At 51.0% G+C, this 19,078-nt stretch overlaps 4 protein-coding genes across 5 annotated transcripts; 2 read left to right on the top strand and 2 right to left on the bottom strand.

Annotated features, from left to right (window-relative positions):
• Nucleotides 1-41: 41 nt before the first annotated feature.
• NEURL2 (neuralized E3 ubiquitin protein ligase 2) lies at nt 42-2,062 on the top strand. The gene is made up of 2 exons (XM_030309492.1): nt 42-1,058; nt 1,821-2,062. Exons 1-2 carry the CDS (start codon nt 317-319, stop codon nt 1,934-1,936), a joined length of 858 nt encoding a protein of 285 aa, XP_030165352.1. The 5' UTR covers nt 42-316; the 3' UTR covers nt 1,937-2,062.
• Nucleotides 2,063-2,300: 238 nt separating this feature from the next.
• SPATA25 (spermatogenesis associated 25) lies at nt 2,301-4,381 on the top strand. The gene is made up of 2 exons (XM_030309500.1): nt 2,301-3,262; nt 3,636-4,381. The coding sequence occupies exons 1-2, from the start codon at nt 3,142-3,144 to the stop codon at nt 4,265-4,267; spliced, it is 753 nt and encodes a 250-aa protein (XP_030165360.1). The 5' UTR covers nt 2,301-3,141; the 3' UTR covers nt 4,268-4,381.
• A 538-nt stretch (nt 4,382-4,919) lies between these two features.
• On the bottom strand, nt 4,920-7,954 carry ZSWIM1 (zinc finger SWIM-type containing 1). Of its 2 annotated transcripts, none has more exons than XM_030309495.1 (2): nt 7,732-7,954; nt 4,920-6,935 (listed from the first exon to the last, which is right to left on the bottom strand). In XM_030309495.1, exon 2 carries the CDS (start codon nt 6,788-6,790, stop codon nt 5,420-5,422), a length of 1,371 nt encoding a protein of 456 aa, XP_030165355.1. In that variant the 5' UTR covers nt 6,791-6,935; nt 7,732-7,954; the 3' UTR covers nt 4,920-5,419. The 2 variants fall into 2 exon arrangements, with proteins under 2 accessions (XP_030165355.1, XP_030165354.1); XM_030309494.1 differs by having other exon boundaries at nt 7,665-7,954.
• Nucleotides 7,955-9,523: 1,569 nt separating this feature from the next.
• Nucleotides 9,524-18,877, bottom strand: ZSWIM3 (zinc finger SWIM-type containing 3). Its single transcript, XM_030309493.1, has 2 exons — nt 18,702-18,877; nt 9,524-11,966 (listed from the first exon to the last, which is right to left on the bottom strand). The coding sequence occupies exons 1-2, from the start codon at nt 18,854-18,856 to the stop codon at nt 10,031-10,033; spliced, it is 2,091 nt and encodes a 696-aa protein (XP_030165353.1). The 5' UTR covers nt 18,857-18,877; the 3' UTR covers nt 9,524-10,030.
• Nucleotides 18,878-19,078: the final 201 nt, after the last annotated feature.

Below are 19,078 nucleotides of genomic sequence, written 5' to 3' on the forward strand. Positions count from 1 at the left end.
GTCTCTGGGGACCCGGGGGACGCAGGCGGCGGCGGCCGGCGCTGGGTCAGAGTCCGCGGGCTTCTCAGGTTATCTCGCGGGCGCCAGCCATCGGATGACCCAGATGTGGGCGGCCAGGATCCCCCGGCCTCCCGGGGGCCCCGGTCCAGGCAGGATGGCTGAGCGAGCGGCGCTAGGACCCCCGGGCAGAGCCTCGGGGAAGGGGGTGGGGGGGTGGAGTGGGAGGGATACCTTACATGGTGCCCCCGCGGTCACCCTCAGAGCACGCCGCCCAAAATAGCCCCCGGCGCCCGCTGGCCTATCTCACGGCTGGGAGATGGCTGCTGTCTCCGAGCCCGTGGACTTGGGTGCGCCTTGGAGAGCCGCGCGCCCCGAGCCCCCTCCCACCCGCTTCCACAGGGTGCATGGTGCCAACATCCGCGTGGACCCCTCCGGGACGCGGGCCACACGCGTGGAGAGTTTCGCTCACGGCCTGTGCTTCAGTCGCGAGCCGCTGGCCCCGGGCCAGGTATTCTTGGTCGAGATCGAGGAGAAAGAGCTGGGCTGGTGCGGGCACCTGCGCCTCGGCCTGACTGCGCTAGACCCTGCCACTCTGGCCGCGGTGCCCGAGTTTTCGCTGCCCGACCTGGTCAGCCTCGGCCACACCTGGGTCTTTGCCATCACGCGCCATCACAACCGCGTGCCCCGGGAGGACGGCCCGGAGGCAGAGGCAGCGGTCCCCAGCCGCCCCCCAGCCCTCCTGGTGGAACCCTATCTGTGCATTGAGCAGTTTCGCATTCCCCGAGACCGCCTGGTGGGCCGCAGCCGGCCCGGGCTCTACAGCCACCTCCTGGATCAGCTGTATGAGCTGAACGTGCTGCCTCCGACCGCGCGCCGCAGCCGCCTGGGCGTTCTTTTCTGCCCGCGCCCTGACGGCACGGCGGACATGCACATCGTCATCAACGGCGAGGACATGGGTCCCAGCGCCCGGGGGCTGCCAGCCGCCCAGCCCCTCTACGCAGTGGTGGACGTCTTTGCCTCCACCAAGAGTGTGCGCCTTGTCCAGCTCGAGTATGGCTGTAGGTATTCCACCCCCTGGGCAGCGACCCCTCCTGGCCCAGTGTGGGACAGGAACTTGCGAGGCCTCCCAAGCCAGCTAGCAAGGCCTTGGTCTGTCCAGCATTTGTTTAGAAGTTGGGGAATCGAATTTCCAATTATGCCTCTGCTTGTGATCTTGGACAAGTGGCTCTCTGGCTCTGGGTCTCAGTTTAGCCATCTCAGCTGTGATGGATTAGGATGCTGGCTTTGCCAGTATTTTCTGTATTAACCTAGAATCCCTAGGGCAGGGATTCTAGACTGATTTTACATCCAGGCTGCTTTGAAAATCGTGTGCCCTTTTATTCGACAAATGCTCCTAGATTTAGGCACACCAGTTCAAAGGCACTGTAGGCCCCGGATTGAGAGCGTCTTATTCCTGAGGTCTGGTTCTTTATAGCTCTGCTAAGCTCTTTATTTATTCCTGTGATCATTTTATGGATTCACTGAACTAGAACCCACTCTGTCAGGCCTGTGCCGGAAGCTGGGTGAGCATAGGTGAATCAAGCACTACCTATATCCCCGGAAGCTGCTAAGGAGGGGTTAAAATAGAAATAGGGCTGCAGCAATGTCAAAGTTTGGAAAAGAGGTGCTTATCTTGACCACATGAACAGCCCCATGACTCAGGCTGGGCCTGGAGAGCAGAAGGAACTTGCCCAAGTTAATGACAAAGGGAGAACCGAGACCTAGATCTTTTGGGTCTCAGCCTCAAGTTCAGTTTGCCTTTGACAGCCTTCTTTCCACAGTGCCGTCCCTGCAGACTCTGTGCCGCCTAGTCATCCAGAGGAGTGTGGTGCACCGGTTGGCCATCGATGGGCTCCACCTGCCGAAAGGACTTAAGGATTTCTGCAAGTATGAGTAAGGGCTTGCGGCCACCCTGGAACAGGACCACAGGAGCGCGTCCTGGCCCTGGAGCTGTGGCTGGTCCGAAGCTGGCCATACTGGTGCCGGCCAGGCCTGGAAATAAACACAGCGATGCTGACACTGATCACTGGAGGGTCTCCTTGCCCTGGAAGCCTGTGAGGGGCACTTTTTAGAATTGTTGTGGGTCAGCAGATCAGAGCAAGAGACAGCATTTTATTTTTTTAAGTTTATTTATTTTTGAGAGAGACAGAGAGAGAGAATGAGTGGGGAAGGGGCAGAGAGAGAGGGAGAGAATCCCGAGCAGGCTCCACACTGTCAGCACGGAGCCCGATGCTGGGCTTGAACTCACGAACCATGAGATCATGACCTGAGCTGAAACCAAGAGTCGGGAGCTTAACAGACTGAGCCACCCAGGCACCCCAAGAGAGAACATTTTAGACATTACCTAGACCAGTGGTACCCAGCCTGTCTACTCATTAGGGTTATCTGGGATACCTAGAAAGCTGATGCCCAAACCCCATCTCCAGAGATTCTCATTCCATTTGTCAAAGGATTAGGCCTAGACATCGTTGCTTTGTAAAAACAGCCTGGAGGTTCTAACATAGAGTCAGGATTGAGAAGCGCTCCTTTAGAATAGAGGTCTTGACTTTGGCATATATTATAACCACTTAAAGACCTTTGAAAAATACTGACAACTGGGTCTGACCCTGGGATTCTGATTTAATTGGTCTGGGATGAGACTAGACCTCAGTATTTCTAAAAGCTCCTAAGAGAACTTAATGTGCACCCCAGTGTGCGACCCAGTGTCCCAGACCAACGATTTCATTTTGCAGTCGGGAAACTGAAGCCTAGAGATGGGAACGTATTCCAGAGGCACACAGCAAACTCCCTCTCTCATACTGCAGAGCACAAAGCACTCGCCTCCTTTATTTCTATCTCTGATCATTTGCTTCCATACAAATAATCGCATTTAATCCTCACAACGCTGGTGAGGTGGTGGGAGGCCATTACTCCCACTTTAGAGAAGACTGTCCAGGAACAAAACTGTCAAAGTGACTCGCCCAAGGTAGAGGTAAGAACCTAGAATGTCCGGCCCCTTTTAACCCCATCCCATTGTCATATGCGGGTTTTAGAATGAACAGGTCAGTGCTGTGAGGTGGGTTCCAGGTGTACAAGGGAGGGACTATGAAGTGACGTTCTAGAATGGTGGAAAGGGTAGGAGAGGAGGCAGGTGACTGTTCCCTCACAAACGGGGGCTTTGGGGCAGACATGTCCTATTTCATGTCTCCACAAGCTCATCAAGGTCTTCTGCCTTCCAGCCAAGGTGAGAGAGGGTCTTCTGGAACTGGAGGGGGCACCACAACTTCCCCTGAGAACTTGTTTCCTGCCTCCTGGGAGGTGGAGGTTCTGCGGGGGATTTGGGGGCTGGCCCTGGAGTCAATTCTCTGAAGAACGCCATTCCAAAAGTCCTTGCCGGTAGCTACCTGCCTGCTCACTCATTCATTCAACAAACACTTCTCCGTTACTTATTCGATGTTGGGGCCTGGGGATGTGGGTATGAGTAAAACACCTAGTTCCTGACCACTAGACAGCCCTGCTGGGGCTCCTGTTTCCAGTGCTCTGCTCCTATGCCCTGCCCCTCAGGGCCTCCTCAAAGAGACCAAGAATAACATTCCATCTCCTTCCTGTCTCTACAGGTGGGGCTGCTTCTCCGGGCTCATCCCTTGGCCTCTATAGTGCTGTAGAGCCAGTAGTGGTGGCCCCTGGTGGACTAGGCCCACTGAGCCAGAAACCTGAGCAGGTGGCGCCTGCTGCCCAGGCCCGGGGCCCGGCCCTGGCAGTGCCAGAAGCCAGGGGCTGCCCTGGGGGGGCTAGCTGGGAGACCCTGCGGCGGAAGGAGTACAGCCGATACCACCACAAGTCCCCCCACGCGAGGCAGCCGGAGAGCTTGGGCTGGGAGGACGGCTGCTCCAGAAACAGAGCTCCCCACCTGGGTGGCCCCAGCAGGCCTGGGCCCCTGCTGCTGTGTGGGCTGTCACCAGGGATTTTACCCATGCCCTCTGAGGCAGGGGGGAAGGAGGCCGGCTCCCAGCCTGACATCTGCATCCTTACCCTGGCCATGATGATCGCTGGCATCCCCACCGTGCCTGTCCCCGGCCTGCGGGAAGAGGACCTGATCCGGGCAGCTCAAGCTTTCATGATGGCCCATCCGGAGCCAGAGGGGGCTGTGGAGGGGGCGCGGTGGGAGCAGGCACGCGCCCACGCAGCCTCTGGGCAAATGCCCCTAACGAGATCCAGGAGAGGCCAGCCTCCTGGCTCCTGCTTGTAGCTGGATGAAATAGCACCAGACACACAGGGTGGCTTCTCCGTATGGTTTTTGGGCAGACAGGATTGGGGGTGCCTGTGGCAAGGATGGGGACAGGGCAGTCGTTGGAGCTGCTCTGACGAACGCAAGTCTTTCATCAGGGTCCAGACCCCAGGAAGTTTCTCCAGATAGCACTAAGTCAGGAAATAGATCTTATCAGAGTAGTTATGATGAAAATTACCTGGGGTAGGGGGCCCGGCTTGGAGTGGAGGTCGCTTTTGTATTGTTTTGGGATCCGATCAAGATTTCTTGGACAACGTCCTAGGCAATGTGAATTTTCCTCTTGCCTTACATTTCCCGGCCAGCTGAGGGCAGGTGATGGGAGCAGAGGCAAGGAAGGAAAATGAACAGTTATTTGAGCACCCACTGGGCACTGGGCCCATTACATGCAGGCTCTCCTTTAGTCTTGCCAATGCTGTGCGATCTCCATTTTTACAGATGAACAGATTGAACCTTTTTAAGGGTGGCTTGCCTGAAGTCTCAGAGCTAGTAACAGGCACAACTAGGCCTCAGAAATCAGGCAAGGAACCAGGATTTGCGTGTAGTGTCAGACTCCAAAATCTTTCTGCGATATTTGCTCTGCTGCCTTCTAGAAGACAAAAAACTAGACAAGTGCTGGAATAGGCAACATTTGACTTTAATGACCTCTGGGTGGGGGATAGGGGACAAAGGCTGGGATCCACCTTCTCTGTGGGTCAGGTGAATCATCTAATGACTGGGGAAGCTGTTACCAGGCCCCTGCCCTTGATCTCCACTCAGTGTCTTATCCTAGAGCAGGGGGTCACCTGTCTTTGCAAGGCCCTTGAGCTAAGAATGGTTTTTAACCTTCTGAAAAGGCTGTCAACGCAAAACCAAGCCAAGAATATACAACAGAGACTGTGCCCAGCAAAGTCTAGAGTATTTACTGCTAGGCCCTTTACAGAAAAAGTTTGCTGACTCCTGTCTTAGGGAACTAGACACATTTTAGGTAGCAGTCTGCAGTAGAATAGAAGAGCCTTGTCCTTTCCTGGAGGGAGGGCCCATGGAAGTGCAACAGTGTGAGTGCATGTTGGTGTGTGTGTGTCGGGGTGGATGTGAGTGTGTATGTGTGTGTGAGCATCTCTGGGCACAGGGTAATCAGAGCTGGACCTGCTCATAAGGGCCGATCCAGCTGTCGGCCAGTTCCCGCAAGGTGCTGTACCTCCGTTCAAACTCCTCCTGGCTGCAGTGCTGCAAGAGCTGACTCACCTCCTCAGTGAGGAGCGCCACGGCCAAGTGCTTGTCCAGTGTCTCACTCCACTTGCTGCCCAGGATGTTGTCTAGACTGGCAGCACAGCCTGCTGTCCACTGGGCTGGCAGCATGTCGGGCTGGAGCACCTGGTGGCGGGCACTGAGCAGGGCTAGGATGTGGCGGCAGGGCAGGTGGAAGGCCTGGTTAAAGTAGCAGCTGCAGCTGGCAGGGGGCTGAGGCTGCACCCTATGGGTGTCCTCCAGGATCTGTATGTTCACCTTTTCTGAGCCGGAGCCAATGAGGTGCACCGATTTCTGGACCACAGCAAGCTCACCCAGGCAGAGCTGGGCCGCTGGCCCCGTGCAGATGGCATTGAGGGAGTGCTGGATGCGGGCTTCTACTAACTGCTCCACTCTGGGGCTTTCGGGGCTGACGTCTAAGGGGGCGTGATTGTTCTGGGGACTCAGGCCCAGGCTGGAGCTTGCCTTGTCTCCAGAGTTCTGCTGCATGTATCGGAGCAGCAAGGTCACGCCTTGTTCCACACACGGGGTGGTGCCAAAGAACTGGCTGAGGACGCGGGTGGTGACCTCCAGGCCCTGGAAGTAGCGGCTGCTCTCGGCCCGGCTTCTCCAGCGGTGGGCCAGCCAGATGCGGTCATTGAGCAGCCAGTGTGAGTGGAGCTCGGGCAGCTGGGCCGGAGGGATGCAGCTGCTCAGGAGCATATACAACTTCCTCAGGTTGCCAGCTGTGGCCGAGCACATCGTGCTCTGCAGGGAAGTGAGGAGCACCCTCTCCACAGGCTGTTCAAGGGACAGCTGATAGAACTTGCCCTGGAGGAACTTACAGATGTGGAAGGCTGAGAGCAGGACCTCGGCTGCGGGGAACTCCATAGTGAGGGTGGGCAGGGGGAGGAAGTGGGGATCCACCAGGATGGTACAGACTCTCTCCCATGCTGGGTTAAACTTCTTAAACACCTGGAACATCTGGGCCAGGCCTTCAGCATCCTCCTTGGCGGGAATGGCGAAGTAGACCGCCCGGGCAAGATGACCCTCCAGCTGCACCCGAGGTCCATCTACCAGGAAGGTATACAGCACCTTGCCCACTGGGTTATAGGTCCGGTGGATAAATAAGATCTCAGGGAAATGGGCAAAGACACCTTGCATAAAGCAGCTCTGGTAGTTGAGGGTATCTAACTCAGCAGTCTTGCTAATCTGATACAGCAGCATAGGTGGGTTTGGGTCCTCAATCAGGAGCTCATTCAGCATTGTCAGGGCCATGGGGAGACGGGAGATGTCTGGATGCCAAGGTCAAAGTACTTTCTCTGCAAGGCTGCCGTCCAGGAGACTCTCAGGATCTCAAGCTCCAACTAAGTTGAAGCCTGAGGCTGGACTGTAGTTCCCAGATCTTGTTCCGAAGATGGGCCTAGGGAGAGGAACACAAGTTTAAGGCAATAGTAGGGGCTCAGCTCTTCAATTGTGTATCCAGACAATATTGCTTACTATGTAAGTATTGCTTATTACTGTGACAGTATTGCTTACTGTTCTGGGGGAGATATACAATAAACGTGTAAACAGATAAAGATATAACAAATAAGGAAGGTTACAAAGACCACAAAACTGGGTAAGAGGTAGAGAGTAAGGTGGGGGAGGAAGGGATACTTTAGCTAAGGTGGCCAGGGAAGCTCTCTCTGGGTGGGGAGAGAGGATGACATTGGAGCTGAGACCAATTGGTAAGGTGGCCATAGGAAAATTCAGTTCCAAGAGATTGAAATGGGCGTGAAGGCTGGAGGTGCATGTGGCCTTTTTTTTTTTTTTTCTTAAATAGCATTTTAAATATCTGTTTAGTGCTTTATATTTGCAAATTACTGCTGGCATCCATTCTTCCATTTGGTCCTGGTATATACAAGCGAACTGATTGCCCCCAAAATTGTATGATTCTGGGCAAGTCAGTGACACTCCCTCTGAGCCTCAACCCCTTGAACCACGAACAGGGGCTATCAAATGTGCTTGACTTCTCCTGCCTCTCCATTAATCCCTCTATTAACTGCAATACTCTGTTCAAATGTTTCCTCTATTTGGCCCCAAATCGGGTTACTGTCCCCATTCTACAGATAAGAAACTGAGGTTCAAAGAGGTTAAGTGACTTGCCCACCATTACTCTGTAGGTAGCCGGAAGCTGAGTCTTTGACTTCGGATCCTGACTGCTTTCCACACAGTACCTGAGGTCCAAACACCAGAGAGGGGCCGCAGCCTCTGACCTCTCACCTCTAACCCGGGTGGGAGGATGTAGATGTCAGACGTTCCCATTCGGAGTCCGGCCGGAGCCGGAAGAGAAGTCAACCTCCCACCCCTTTGGGGGCTGTGTCACGGCTGACCGCGGTCATCAACTGCCTCACACCTCCACGCCTTCAGAAATCACTCACCCACTGCCTGGCTCCGTCGCCATGTCTCCCTATTTGACCCTGCCTGACTCTGACTGACCTCTAGGCTCACCAACCGCGGCGCCAGCTTCGCCGTGACTCAGACCAATGGCCTGAAGAGTTCGCGGTCGATCTTTGGGGCATAGACCAATCGTAGCCTGGCGATTTGTGGGCGGGTGCTGTTCCTAGGGTTACGAGGGGCTCGGCTGGCGGTGACCAATGAAAGCCCGAAGATACTAGCATCCTGGCAAGCCTAAGCTCTGAGGCTGGAACTCCGGAGCCCCGCGTCTGGGGAGAAGACTCTGGAAGAGCCTGTTACTATGGAAACTCCTCAGAGGCCGAAAATGAAAAGGAAAATAAATTGCAGTGCTTTATGGATTTTTTTTTTTCTTTTCTGGCCAAATTCCAAAGCCCCGGGGGATAGGAAAAGGTGCCTATGCAGTTGTACTGTATCTTCTGCCTAACGGGGAGATGGAGGCCCAGGTCTCAAATTCTGCCCTCTCCACCAGGGGTCAGGGGCCCAACCCTTAGAGTAGAGGAAATCCAGATCTCCTTGAGAGAGCTGAACCTTGGTGTTGCGCAGCCCCACCCCTTCCAGTGGTTTACAGAAGAAAGAGATCCAGAAAGGCGCTGTGACTTAAGATCCCGGTGCAAGCAAGAGGCAAGACCGACTGCTAACTTTGACCTCGGTTCCCCTGAAGGTGGTATCTTGGACAGCTGGGTAGCTCCCCAGCTTTAGGTGGTTAAGATTACCAACCAGCAACAACAACAAAAGTCCATGCTGGTGCTTAAAACTGAAACGGGGGCGTCCGGGTGGCTCAGTCAGTTAAGCCTCTGACTTTTTTTTTAATTTAAAAAAAAAAAAATTTTTTTTTTTCAACGTTTATTTATTTTTGGGACAGAGAGAGACAGAGCATGAACGGGGGAGGGGCAGAGAGAGAGGGAGACACAGAATCGGAAGCAGGCTCCAGGCTCTGAGCCATCAGCCCAGAGCCCGATGCGGGGCTCGAACTCACGGACCGCGAGATCGTGACCTGGCTGAAGTCAGACGCTTAACCGACTGCGCCACCCAGGCGCCCCAAGCCTCTGACTTTTGATTTCGGCTGCGGTCATAATCTCACGGTTTGTAAAATCAAGCCCTGCCTGGGACTCTGCGCTGACAGCGGGAAGACTGCTTAGGATTCTCTCTCTCCCCCCTCTCTCTGCCCATCCCCTGCTCTCTCTCAAAATAAGTAACTACACTTAAAAAAAAAAAAAAATGGAAGGAAATGTTCTGTTTGTATACATCTAGAGGGTAAATTGGGATTCGAACAGGGCAACATTTATTTTTACAGGTGAGAAACCTGGGGTCAAAGAAATTAGAAACTTGCCCACAGTCTGCCAGCAAGTTCAGCCCCCACCCCCCTCGTCTATTTGGCCTCCTCCTGCTAGAATTCTAGGCAGCCTGAAATCAGTGTTGATGGCTTGGTTGGTAGCAAGAGGATGAAGTCAGTGGTGGACTCCTAAGTCTTTGAATTTAAGGCATCAGATTCTGTTTGGCTCCACAACCCCCATTAGGTTCCTTCCCTGTTCAAGCAGCACACATTTTCCCTGCTTATTTGATTTTATTAAAAAAAAAAAAAAACAACCAAAACTTTATTTAATATGAATAAAAATAAGTACAAATAACAGATTCTTTGTAAAGAGCAGCAACAGCTAAGGATCACCCTCCATCCCTTTGTCCCTGGAAACAGGTCCTTTTACCAGGTATATTTCGTCTCACCCTATCCCGGGGCAGGAATTCATCCCTCTGACAGGAGTAAGATCTCATCTCAGGAGTCAGGGCAGAAAGAGGGGTGGGTGACCTTTCAGCATGGAGATAACTTTGGCCTTGACAATGAACGAGGTTCCCGAGGAATGACAAAGGTAGGGCAGAAATGGGGTGGATTCAGAGGACTGTCACATAGTGGGGTTCCTCTTCTCCCTGTTGTAACAATCTTCCTAGCCCTACCTAGGAAGACATTGGTTAAAATGCTGACCCCTGGCATGGCCTGCCCACTTTGAGTTCTCAGACTTCCAAGGAGAGGGGCCTGTGGTCCAATGCGCCAGTGCAAGTGCCTTAATCATGAATCGTGGCTCCAGCAAGAGGGAGTCCCTCCCCTTCCTCTTGCTTTCCCCAGAGGAAAGGGAGGCGGCCCACATCCTTGAAGTCCTCCGGCTGCTGACTGGGCTCAGGCGGCTGGCAGGGGTCAGCCCAGATGTCCACAATCTTGCGCAGGGTGGAACAGCGCTCCTCTAGCTCTGGCCCCTCACTCTGCATTAGCAGGTTTGCCAGCTCCCTGCTGAGGTCCTGAATCACGTCACTCCGTCCTTGCTTCCCAGGCTGGCCTATGTTTGGGACCACAACAGGGTCCCGGAGCTCCCCATTGGGCCCGAGGAGGTGCTGGTACCTCTTCTGCCACCGGCGGCACACCATGGCTTCACCCACAGGCTTCTGGCTGGTGTGCAGCAGGGCCAAAATGTGCCGGCAGGGCAGGTGGTACCACTGTTGAAAGGAACAGCTGCAGCTACAGCCATCCTTGCTCACCTGGTGAGAATCCTCTAGCAGCTGAATGTCCACAGAGGAGCCAGCAACGTCCACCAGGTGGGTGGAGTTCTGCACCACCTCCCACTCATTGTGGCACAGCTTATAGGCCAGTTCAGAGCCACTCCCGTGCAGGGTGGCTAGCATGCCCTCCTGGGAGGGCTGCACCTGTGGCTGCTGCCGCAACGGCGCCCGCTGTGGCTCTGGCTTTGTCTTTTCCACAGGGAGCCTGGTGAGGCTCCCCCCACAGACTCCAAATGCCTTCTTGGACTTTGGTGGCATGCTGGCTGGTCGGGCTCTTTTTAACTTGGGAGGAGCTGTGGGCAAGTTTTTCAAGCCTTTGGTATTAAAGAAGTCTATATAATCCACAAAGCGGAGGATGCAGTCCAGCAGAGACTGCTGTTCCCGAAAGAGGCCGGACACCTTGCTGGTGACAACGTCTAGGCTGTCCATGTACGTGTTGCACGCGTGCAGGCCTTTCCTCACGTGCATGTACCACAGCAGCTCACAGGAGAACCAGTGGGCCTGCAGGAAGCTGAAGAGCTCCTCATCCAGTAGGGCTTGGGACATCTGACAGAGATTTTGCAGGCTGGCATCAGAAGTGACAAACACAGCCTCCCGCAGGGCTTCCTTCATGAGCCTTTTAAAGGATGGATTTGCCGAACTGCGATGCAACTTCTTCTCCAAGAGCCGGGTGGTGTGGTAGATGGACAGGAGGATGCGGGCGGCAGGGAAGATCTCCTGCAGGATGGCTCGATGGGGGAAGGACGGGTCCACAAAGACCACCTTGACCTTGGGCCAGTCTGTGTTGAACTCTGTGAAGATACTCAGCATCTTGGCCACGGAGGTAGCTGTCTCAGCCTTGAGCACGGCGAAGTGTACCACTCGGCCCTCTCGCTCCTTGTTCTCCACCAAGAAAGCGTAGAGGATGTGGCCCTGGGTGTTCTCCACGCGGTGCAGCAGGAGATTCTCTGGGAAGCGGATAAACAGATCGGTCATCTTGCTGCTCTGGAAGCTGAGCCGGTCCAGGTCTTGGCTGTTGCCCACGCTGAGAGAGGCCATGGAACCCTCATCCACCTTAAGAAAGTTTTTCATCACTTTTGCTATCTTGGCCAGGTCAGAAGGAGTGATGCCCTCCTGCTCTGGCTGGGAGGGTGCTTGGACCTTGTCTAAGCAAAATGATGGTTCAACGGGGGGCTTCTTGGCTAGGTCAAGGTCTTTCTTGGTTGCAGGCTGCTCAGGCTGGGGTTTCTGCAGGTACATGGTCTTTTGAGGTTTGCCAGTGGTGTCTCCTCTGGGTCCTGCAGTTTTGGAATCAACATGGACATGCTGGGTGTTGAGTTCACTAATAAATAGTCGATCCAGTTTCTCATTGTACCGCAGGAGCAAGTATGCTGGGCACACGTCTGCCTCTGATGTTCTCTTCCTGTTTGACTGGGTCCGAATACAGACAAATTTCACCTGCATGTATCTAGGGAAGGTAGATGTGACAGTGAGAAAGGTACTGCCCACCCCTCTCCCTTATAAGACAAGACCCTGGAGGGATTTACAGTGACTGATGGGTTTTCCAGAGACCGCGAGGCAGTGTAGGACGTAGGGAAGGAAGACTGACATTCATACTCCAATCCCAATTCGGTGTCTTTTGTCAGGACCCTGTCCAACTAACACTGCATCCATTCTCATGTATAGTAGTTTAAAGCCCCACTCCTTCCATTCACTCTCTGTGGCCCAGCTGAAGCTCCCAGGGATTCACTGTGAGACCAGACGGGAGAGAAAACAGACAAGAGGCAGCAGCAGCAGGCCAGCTGATTATGCACTGTTTAAAATGTTGCCTCTGGGGCCCCTGGGTGGCTCAGTCAGTTAAGCATCTGACTCTTGATTTTGGCTCAGGTCATGATCTTGTAGGTTCGTGAGTTTGAGCACAGCGTCGGGCTCTGTGTTGACAGTGAGGAGCCTGCTTGGGATTCTCTCTCTCTCTCCCTCTCTCTCTGCCCCTCCCCTGCTCTCACTCTCGCCCACCCCTCTCGCTCACTCTCTCAAAATAAATAAACTTAAAAAATATATATCCCCTTCACTCCTGCCTTTTGGGAACTATTACCTTTGCCTCCTACTCCTCCAGACAGCAAAGATACGAGTGGCCCTCTCTCAGAGGAAAGATCTCTATTCATCTTTCATCTAAAGAAAAATGTCCAAATCCTAGAAGAGTTTGAGAACCCCTGGGCTAGATGATCTTCAGGTCCCTACCAGCTTTGCCATTCTAGGCTGAGAGTGAGGATTCAAAGGAGAAGGGTAAATAAATCGAATCTCTGCTCTTTTCCTCTTCCTATCCCCATTCAACCCAAGCTTCAAGGCCAAATCAGCTCCCACCTTCTCCAGGAAGCCTTTGTGGATGTTTTCAACCCATAGTAACTGCTCCTTTCTCTGAATTCGTAGCATTTACTTAACATAAAAGGCTCAAAATCTTCTCTGGGGGGCAGTATACCTAGTGGTTACATAGTGGAGATGCTGGAGGCTGACTGCCTGGATAGTAATCAGGGCTCTAGCACTCAGAAGCTCCTTGACCTTGGGCAAATCACTTTAAAATGAGACTGTTTTATTAAGAAAATCACACATAAAATGAGACTTTTATTAAGATTGTTATGAAGGTTAAATAAGCCACAGACACAATATTTAGCCCAGAGCCTGGCTACTGTTATTATAGTTCCTATGCCTTGTGACACTCTATTGGGTGTTTATAAAGTACCTTTACAATTGGATAGGGCTAGGGGGTGCCTGGGTGGTTCAGTCGGTTAAGCGTCCAACTTTGGCTCAGGTCATGATCTCAAGATTCATGGGTTTGAGTCCCATGTCGGGCTCTGCACTGACAGCTCAGAGCCTGGAGCCTGCTTTGGATTCTTTGTCTCCCTCTCTCCCTGCCCCTCCCCCCTTGCGCGCTCTCTCTCTCTCACTCTCTCTCTCTTTCAAAAATAAACAAACTAAAAAAAGAAAACAAAAAACAATTGGATGGGGCTGTCACGAAGCGGCAGGACTGAGTTACTTCTCAGTGTATTCCAAGCACCTAACAATGTTATTCCTTCAGCAGATGCTTACCAAAGATGTACTAGATGAATGACGCATAGATCATGGGTGGGACAGGTTACAACCCTGCCTCTTCAGGGAGTGTCCCGGCCCAAAGACCAGGAGAGAGGGGGAAAAACTCTCAGCCCCTGGCATGCAATGACACAGCCTGGGCACCTCACTAACTCTTTTCCAAACACTCTAATCCGGCTGGTCCTGTCTGCCCACCCTGTGGGGTAAGCTTAGAAAAACAGGATACGCCAGGCCTGCAATAATAGGGCGGAGTGGGCTGAAAATGCCTGCACCTGTTGTGTGCACAGTGCTGGGGCTACAACACCATCCCCAGCTCAGGGCTGGGAAGGGGCTGGAGCAGTCCAATAGTATGGCAAGGCCAGTCAGCGGTGGCCGCAGTGTGGCTTCTGCCTACATTTCCAGTCTCCTTTTCCACCCCCTCACCATCTGATTTTTTTGTGCCCTAGAAAGACAAAGTGTCTACAGCTTCCTGCATTCGTTATGCTAGGTCTCACTTCTCTGCCTTTGCTCGTGTTTGTCTCTCTCTGGAACACCCTTCCCACCTGCCTTCACCTCAAAGCTTACTCACCCTTCAGGACTACGTGGAACGGTCATCTCTTCTAGAAAGCCTTCCCCAAGCCTGTAGATTGGGCCCTGCCCTTTCGCTGGCTCCATAGCTTAGCATGGCCCTAGTTCATCAAATTAGATGGACTTTGCATGCTCTTAGTGCATGTTAGGCTTGTCCAAAAAAAAAAAAAAAAAAAAAAAAAAAGAAAGATAGATACTGGAGAACGTTAGCCATAAAGCTTTTTCAAACCTTTCCTGGTTCCATTAATGACTGACTATGCCTCCAGGGGAGGAAACCTTGGCCTTGTTCTTAATTCCTCCTTCTCTGTGTCTATATCCAATATGTTAACAAGTGTTTTACATTTTTTCCTACCAGTACTACATGTACTAAGGTATTCTATGCCAGGCTATATTAAGCCCCTAACACGCATCACTTTATCCTAGGAAAAGGGTTCTATTATCCTCATTTTACAGATGGGGAAACAGGCTTTAAAATGTTCTCAAGGATGGGGATCTGGGATTTGAACTAAGCCTGCTTGGCTACAGTCTGTGTAGTTAACCCTTATGCTGCCTGTCCACTTTCAAAATATTTCTCCTTTTTCAGGATACTCGACCCTCAACACACTGTTCAGGTTCAATAACTTGCTTAAAGATCTGTAAACATAACGTCTTTGTTGGCATCGTATGTTTCAAACATAATGGGCACTAGGCTGAAGTCTGTTATTTTTCCCCCCACTTCGTTCAATCTTTTTTATTGAGATAGCACTTACATACAGTGAGATATACAAATCTTTTGTTAAGAATTCGTTGAGCACTGCGGTTATTTTCATCTGTACTTAGTTGTCTAAGTTAAAGCATTGACTCCCTTCAAGACAGGAACATGGTTTCACACCTTTCTGAATCCCCCTGACTGCTTATACCTAAGGGTGCCCAGCCAGGATCTGGAGGGAGGGAGTCAGCCAGCCTTGCTTCCCATCTGCTTTGCAGGTGTCTGTATTCCCTACTGGACAGCGCCACCAGTGTGCTCCCAGTGCCTGCTCCCGCACGTGGAGCGCACCCGGTGCTCTAAGCACGCGTACCGAATGAGAAATGATTGACTATGGCACGGAAGGTTCTCCTTATAAAACATGAAAAGTATACTAGGAAGACCACTGAGAGGGTTCTGTCCAACAACTTGGCTTCTAGTCCCAGCACAACTACTTTTACTAACTATGGACAAGTCCTTTGTTTAATTTCAAACATTTACCAAGTCCTGCTATGTACCGAACACTATACTAATTGCTACACAGACTAGTTAGCCAGTCTCTACTCTCTAAGTCTAGAGAGCAGAGAGAGAATTACATAGGTAGCCAGTAAAGTCAAAATTAAGTGAATGGTTAAAGAGAGGTACAAGCAGTATATTTATAACTGACTGCACAGTGATTCACTCTATAGGGATTGGTACAGATTAACTAAGCCTTTTAATTTTACATAAGATTTGTGTCCTTGTGTGTAGATCGCACCTTGAGCAATACTAGGATCTTTATAGGTGCGGTAAAGCCATTTTAGAAAATAGAACTTGAGTTAGGAACAAGACTCAGAGTCAGAAGATCTGAGTTTAAATTCTAGCTCTACCACTTATTAGCTGTGTGAACTTGGACAAGTCATTTCACTTCCTCTGAGTCTTCAACTCCTAATCTGTAAATTAGAAATAACAAGAAGTTAGAAATAGCAAGAGTACTGACTGGTCTGTAAAAGTCGGTACCTGATCCAAAACCAATCAGAACCACTACAAAGTGAATTCATTCAAAAGGTTGTGACTGGATCTGTGGGTTGCCCTTAGCCCCCTTCTTCCTTCCCAACAGAAAGCCAACTTAATTTGGGTTGCCATTACTCCCCCACAAAGCTAAGTACTTCAGGGCCAGTCTAAGCCAATTGAGCTCATCTCATTGGGAATGGGCATGGATACTGGCCCAATTCTGGAGAAAGAAACAGGATAGGAAATCTGCAGGAAACTGAGGAAGGCTTTTCCATTTGGATGTGACCCCTGCATCTGTACCAAGCTGAGACCTGAGGGTGGCCGAGCAGTACGAAACAAAAAGCCAGGGCCATGGAAACAATCACCTTCACAGACCCACCTCTAGGCTTCTAACAAATAAGCCATTTTGAGTCAGAGTTTTCAGTTAATTGCAGCCAAAACTATCCCTCAGAAACAACATACGATAGTAAATAGAGGGGGAAAAAGATTTGAGAAGAACTTTATCTTGAAATAGGAGCCTAAAATTATGAAGTTAATATTATATTTAACAAAACATAGGTTATAATGGCAGCTACATACCAATTCTTAAAATAATCCAAGAATGACTTACAGTGTCAACTGTTTTTTTTTTTTTTTTTTTTTTTTTTTTTTCCTGGTGCATTTCCCCTCAAACACTAAGATATTTCATTTCCTGTCTCACTTTTACAACACGGAAAGGTCAGTTTTACTGAAACATTCCTGGGCTTTATCAGGTTTCCCAAAGGCCTAATTTTATTCTTTGCTATGCAAATCCTTCGTTTGTCAAATTACTATCACATCATCATCTTTGCTCATTTTTCTTCTCCTCCTGTTCACTGGTGTCAGGCTGAGGGTGATGTAAGTAAGGAGTTCTCATTACTTTCAGAGATTTCACGAAGTCTTGCTCTTGGGAGAGGTGTAATTCTTGTTTGCAGCTAGTTTCATTTCCATTGTATTATCCTGATGTTTACCACACTTATTGATTAGCCAGAAACTGACTGCCAAAGATATTAATGGGACTGGTAGGGATAAGCAGGAAATTATTAAGTAGTGACTAATTTTATAAGTGGCTGGCTTATTAGCAAGACTTTTGTAGGACATTGCTTTCCTACTCGGCCTTGTGACTATGGATACATAGAAAATGAAAAATCGGGTAACAAGGGCCTAGTTCACAGGGTGTAATGAGGATTAAATAAAACAATGCCTGTAAAGTTCTTAGCACAATCTCTGGAATGCGGCCCCCAAAAATGTTCCAAAAAAGGTAGCTATTAAACCGAACAGCAATGGAGAGAGACATGAGAATACTTCCTGGACTGTTTGAAGAATTATCAATCCCCCCCCCCAAAGACATAACAAAAGCAAAAACACAACAGCCATATATAAAAATATGAGAGGGAAAACCGGGCATAAAAGCATAGAATCTCCCAGTGGAGTGGGACTTTTGGTGGTCTAGTGATAATTCCCGCAGCACATGTGATTCTCAAAGTACTGAGTCAAAGTACCGCTTTCTACCATGTACTGATTGCAACTGAGCACTGAGAAACTGAGCACTACGCTTCCGCTCCTACACGCGTTCGGTTATTTAATCTTTACCACATCCACTTCAGTTTAGAGGATTAAACCGTCACAGAAATTAAGTCTTGCCCAAACTCAAGCGTAAAGCCTGTCTTTCTGACTCCAGAGCTCTCTTTTAACTCCTTGATGGGGTTTAGGGCAGGCTGCCCCAGAATTTGCTACTTGGACGTGTGGATTATTTTGAGCTGAAAACAATCAAGGTCCAACAGACTCAAGATGAGCTCTTCACCTCTCCCTTAACTGCCTAGAATAATTTAGATAGAGACACTCTGCCCATACAGCTTTGGCTTGGCCCACGTGGACTGTGTTCGAATTGGACCCGATTTTCAATTTTTAAAAAGTGGAGAAACTGACCTAAAGCCTGGATTTCTGACTTCCCTTGCCCCAAAGCCTGGCCACAGGGGATCTTCATTTTCACACGGCGGCCATTAGCTAATGGCAGTTGATTAGATAGGGCCTGCTCTCCATTTTGCCCAAGTCCCACTTCTGTGGTCCCTGCTGCAGAGACCTGGTGTCTGTGGTTATTTCATCATTCTTTCTCTTATGGTGAAATTAAAAGTTAAACTTTCTTACCCGGGGCTGTTTCACCTGAACCCTGAAGACAACTGAGTTGTCAACCCTTTTGTTAGCCTCTCGGCCTGTTTTCTCCGCTGCCAGATGGGAAAAAATAGCTTTTGTCTATAATTCTCAATTCAGCCCTGCGGGGTAAATAAAGCACGCACACTACGGAGAAGGATGCCTGGGGCATGGGGAACGTTTGGAAAACGGCTGTGAATCTCAGAAGCTCAGGGACCATTTACAAAACGAATGAATGAATGAACAAACTAATCCACAACTGACCGCGTTAATTGCCTGGTAAAGAGAACACTGATGAAGGGAATCACCGCGAAGGCGGTTTTTTTTGTTTGTTTGTTTGTTTTTTTGTTTTTTTAATCCATTTGTGAAAACAGTGTACTTTGAACTAGGGATACCGCAGGTGCTCAAAAAATGGGACAAATTACAGTTATTCCGGGAAAGCTGTAATGGAGTGAATGAGTGGAGGGGAAGTGGGTGGTCAAAAAGCGATGCCTGTGAAGCTTTGGCTCTTTTCACCAGGCACAGGGCAGGTGCTCAGCGCCCTGTTGAATGCTAAGACACCAGGGCCCAACTGCACTCCCTCCACGTCCAGGCCTCCCACCAGGGGACAGTCCGGCCTCCTCCCCACCCCCCTGCCCCGCCCCCGCCCCGCCCCGCCCTTACAGGATGTCCTCGCGGATTGACGTGCCGTGGTTGAGGTTGTGGAAGCGGACGGAGACGCAGTCCCTGAGAATGAAGGAGCACCTGTTCTCCTTTTTGTAGGCGCTGAAGCACTCCTTGAAGTCCTCGTAGGTTTTGAAGCAGCTGCCCAGCTCCATGGCCGCCCCGCAGCCCGCACCAGGGGCTGGTCCCAAGACCAACACCAGGGGTCAGAGGTCACACTAGGAGGGCCTGTAGGCTGGCGTGTGTCCGGGACGCCTTAAGGGTGGGCCCCAGCGGAATGGCCTGTTATGGAGCTCAGGAGGATCCCTAGGACTGAGAGGGCTAACAGGGGCCGGGGGCGTCTTTGCTATCTGACAGAGGGGAAATGACACTCAGCC

The sequence above is a fragment of the Lynx canadensis genome, chromosome A3 (genome assembly GCF_007474595.2).
Source record: "Lynx canadensis isolate LIC74 chromosome A3, mLynCan4.pri.v2, whole genome shotgun sequence".
Taxonomy (NCBI): Eukaryota; Metazoa; Chordata; class Mammalia; order Carnivora; family Felidae; genus Lynx; species Lynx canadensis.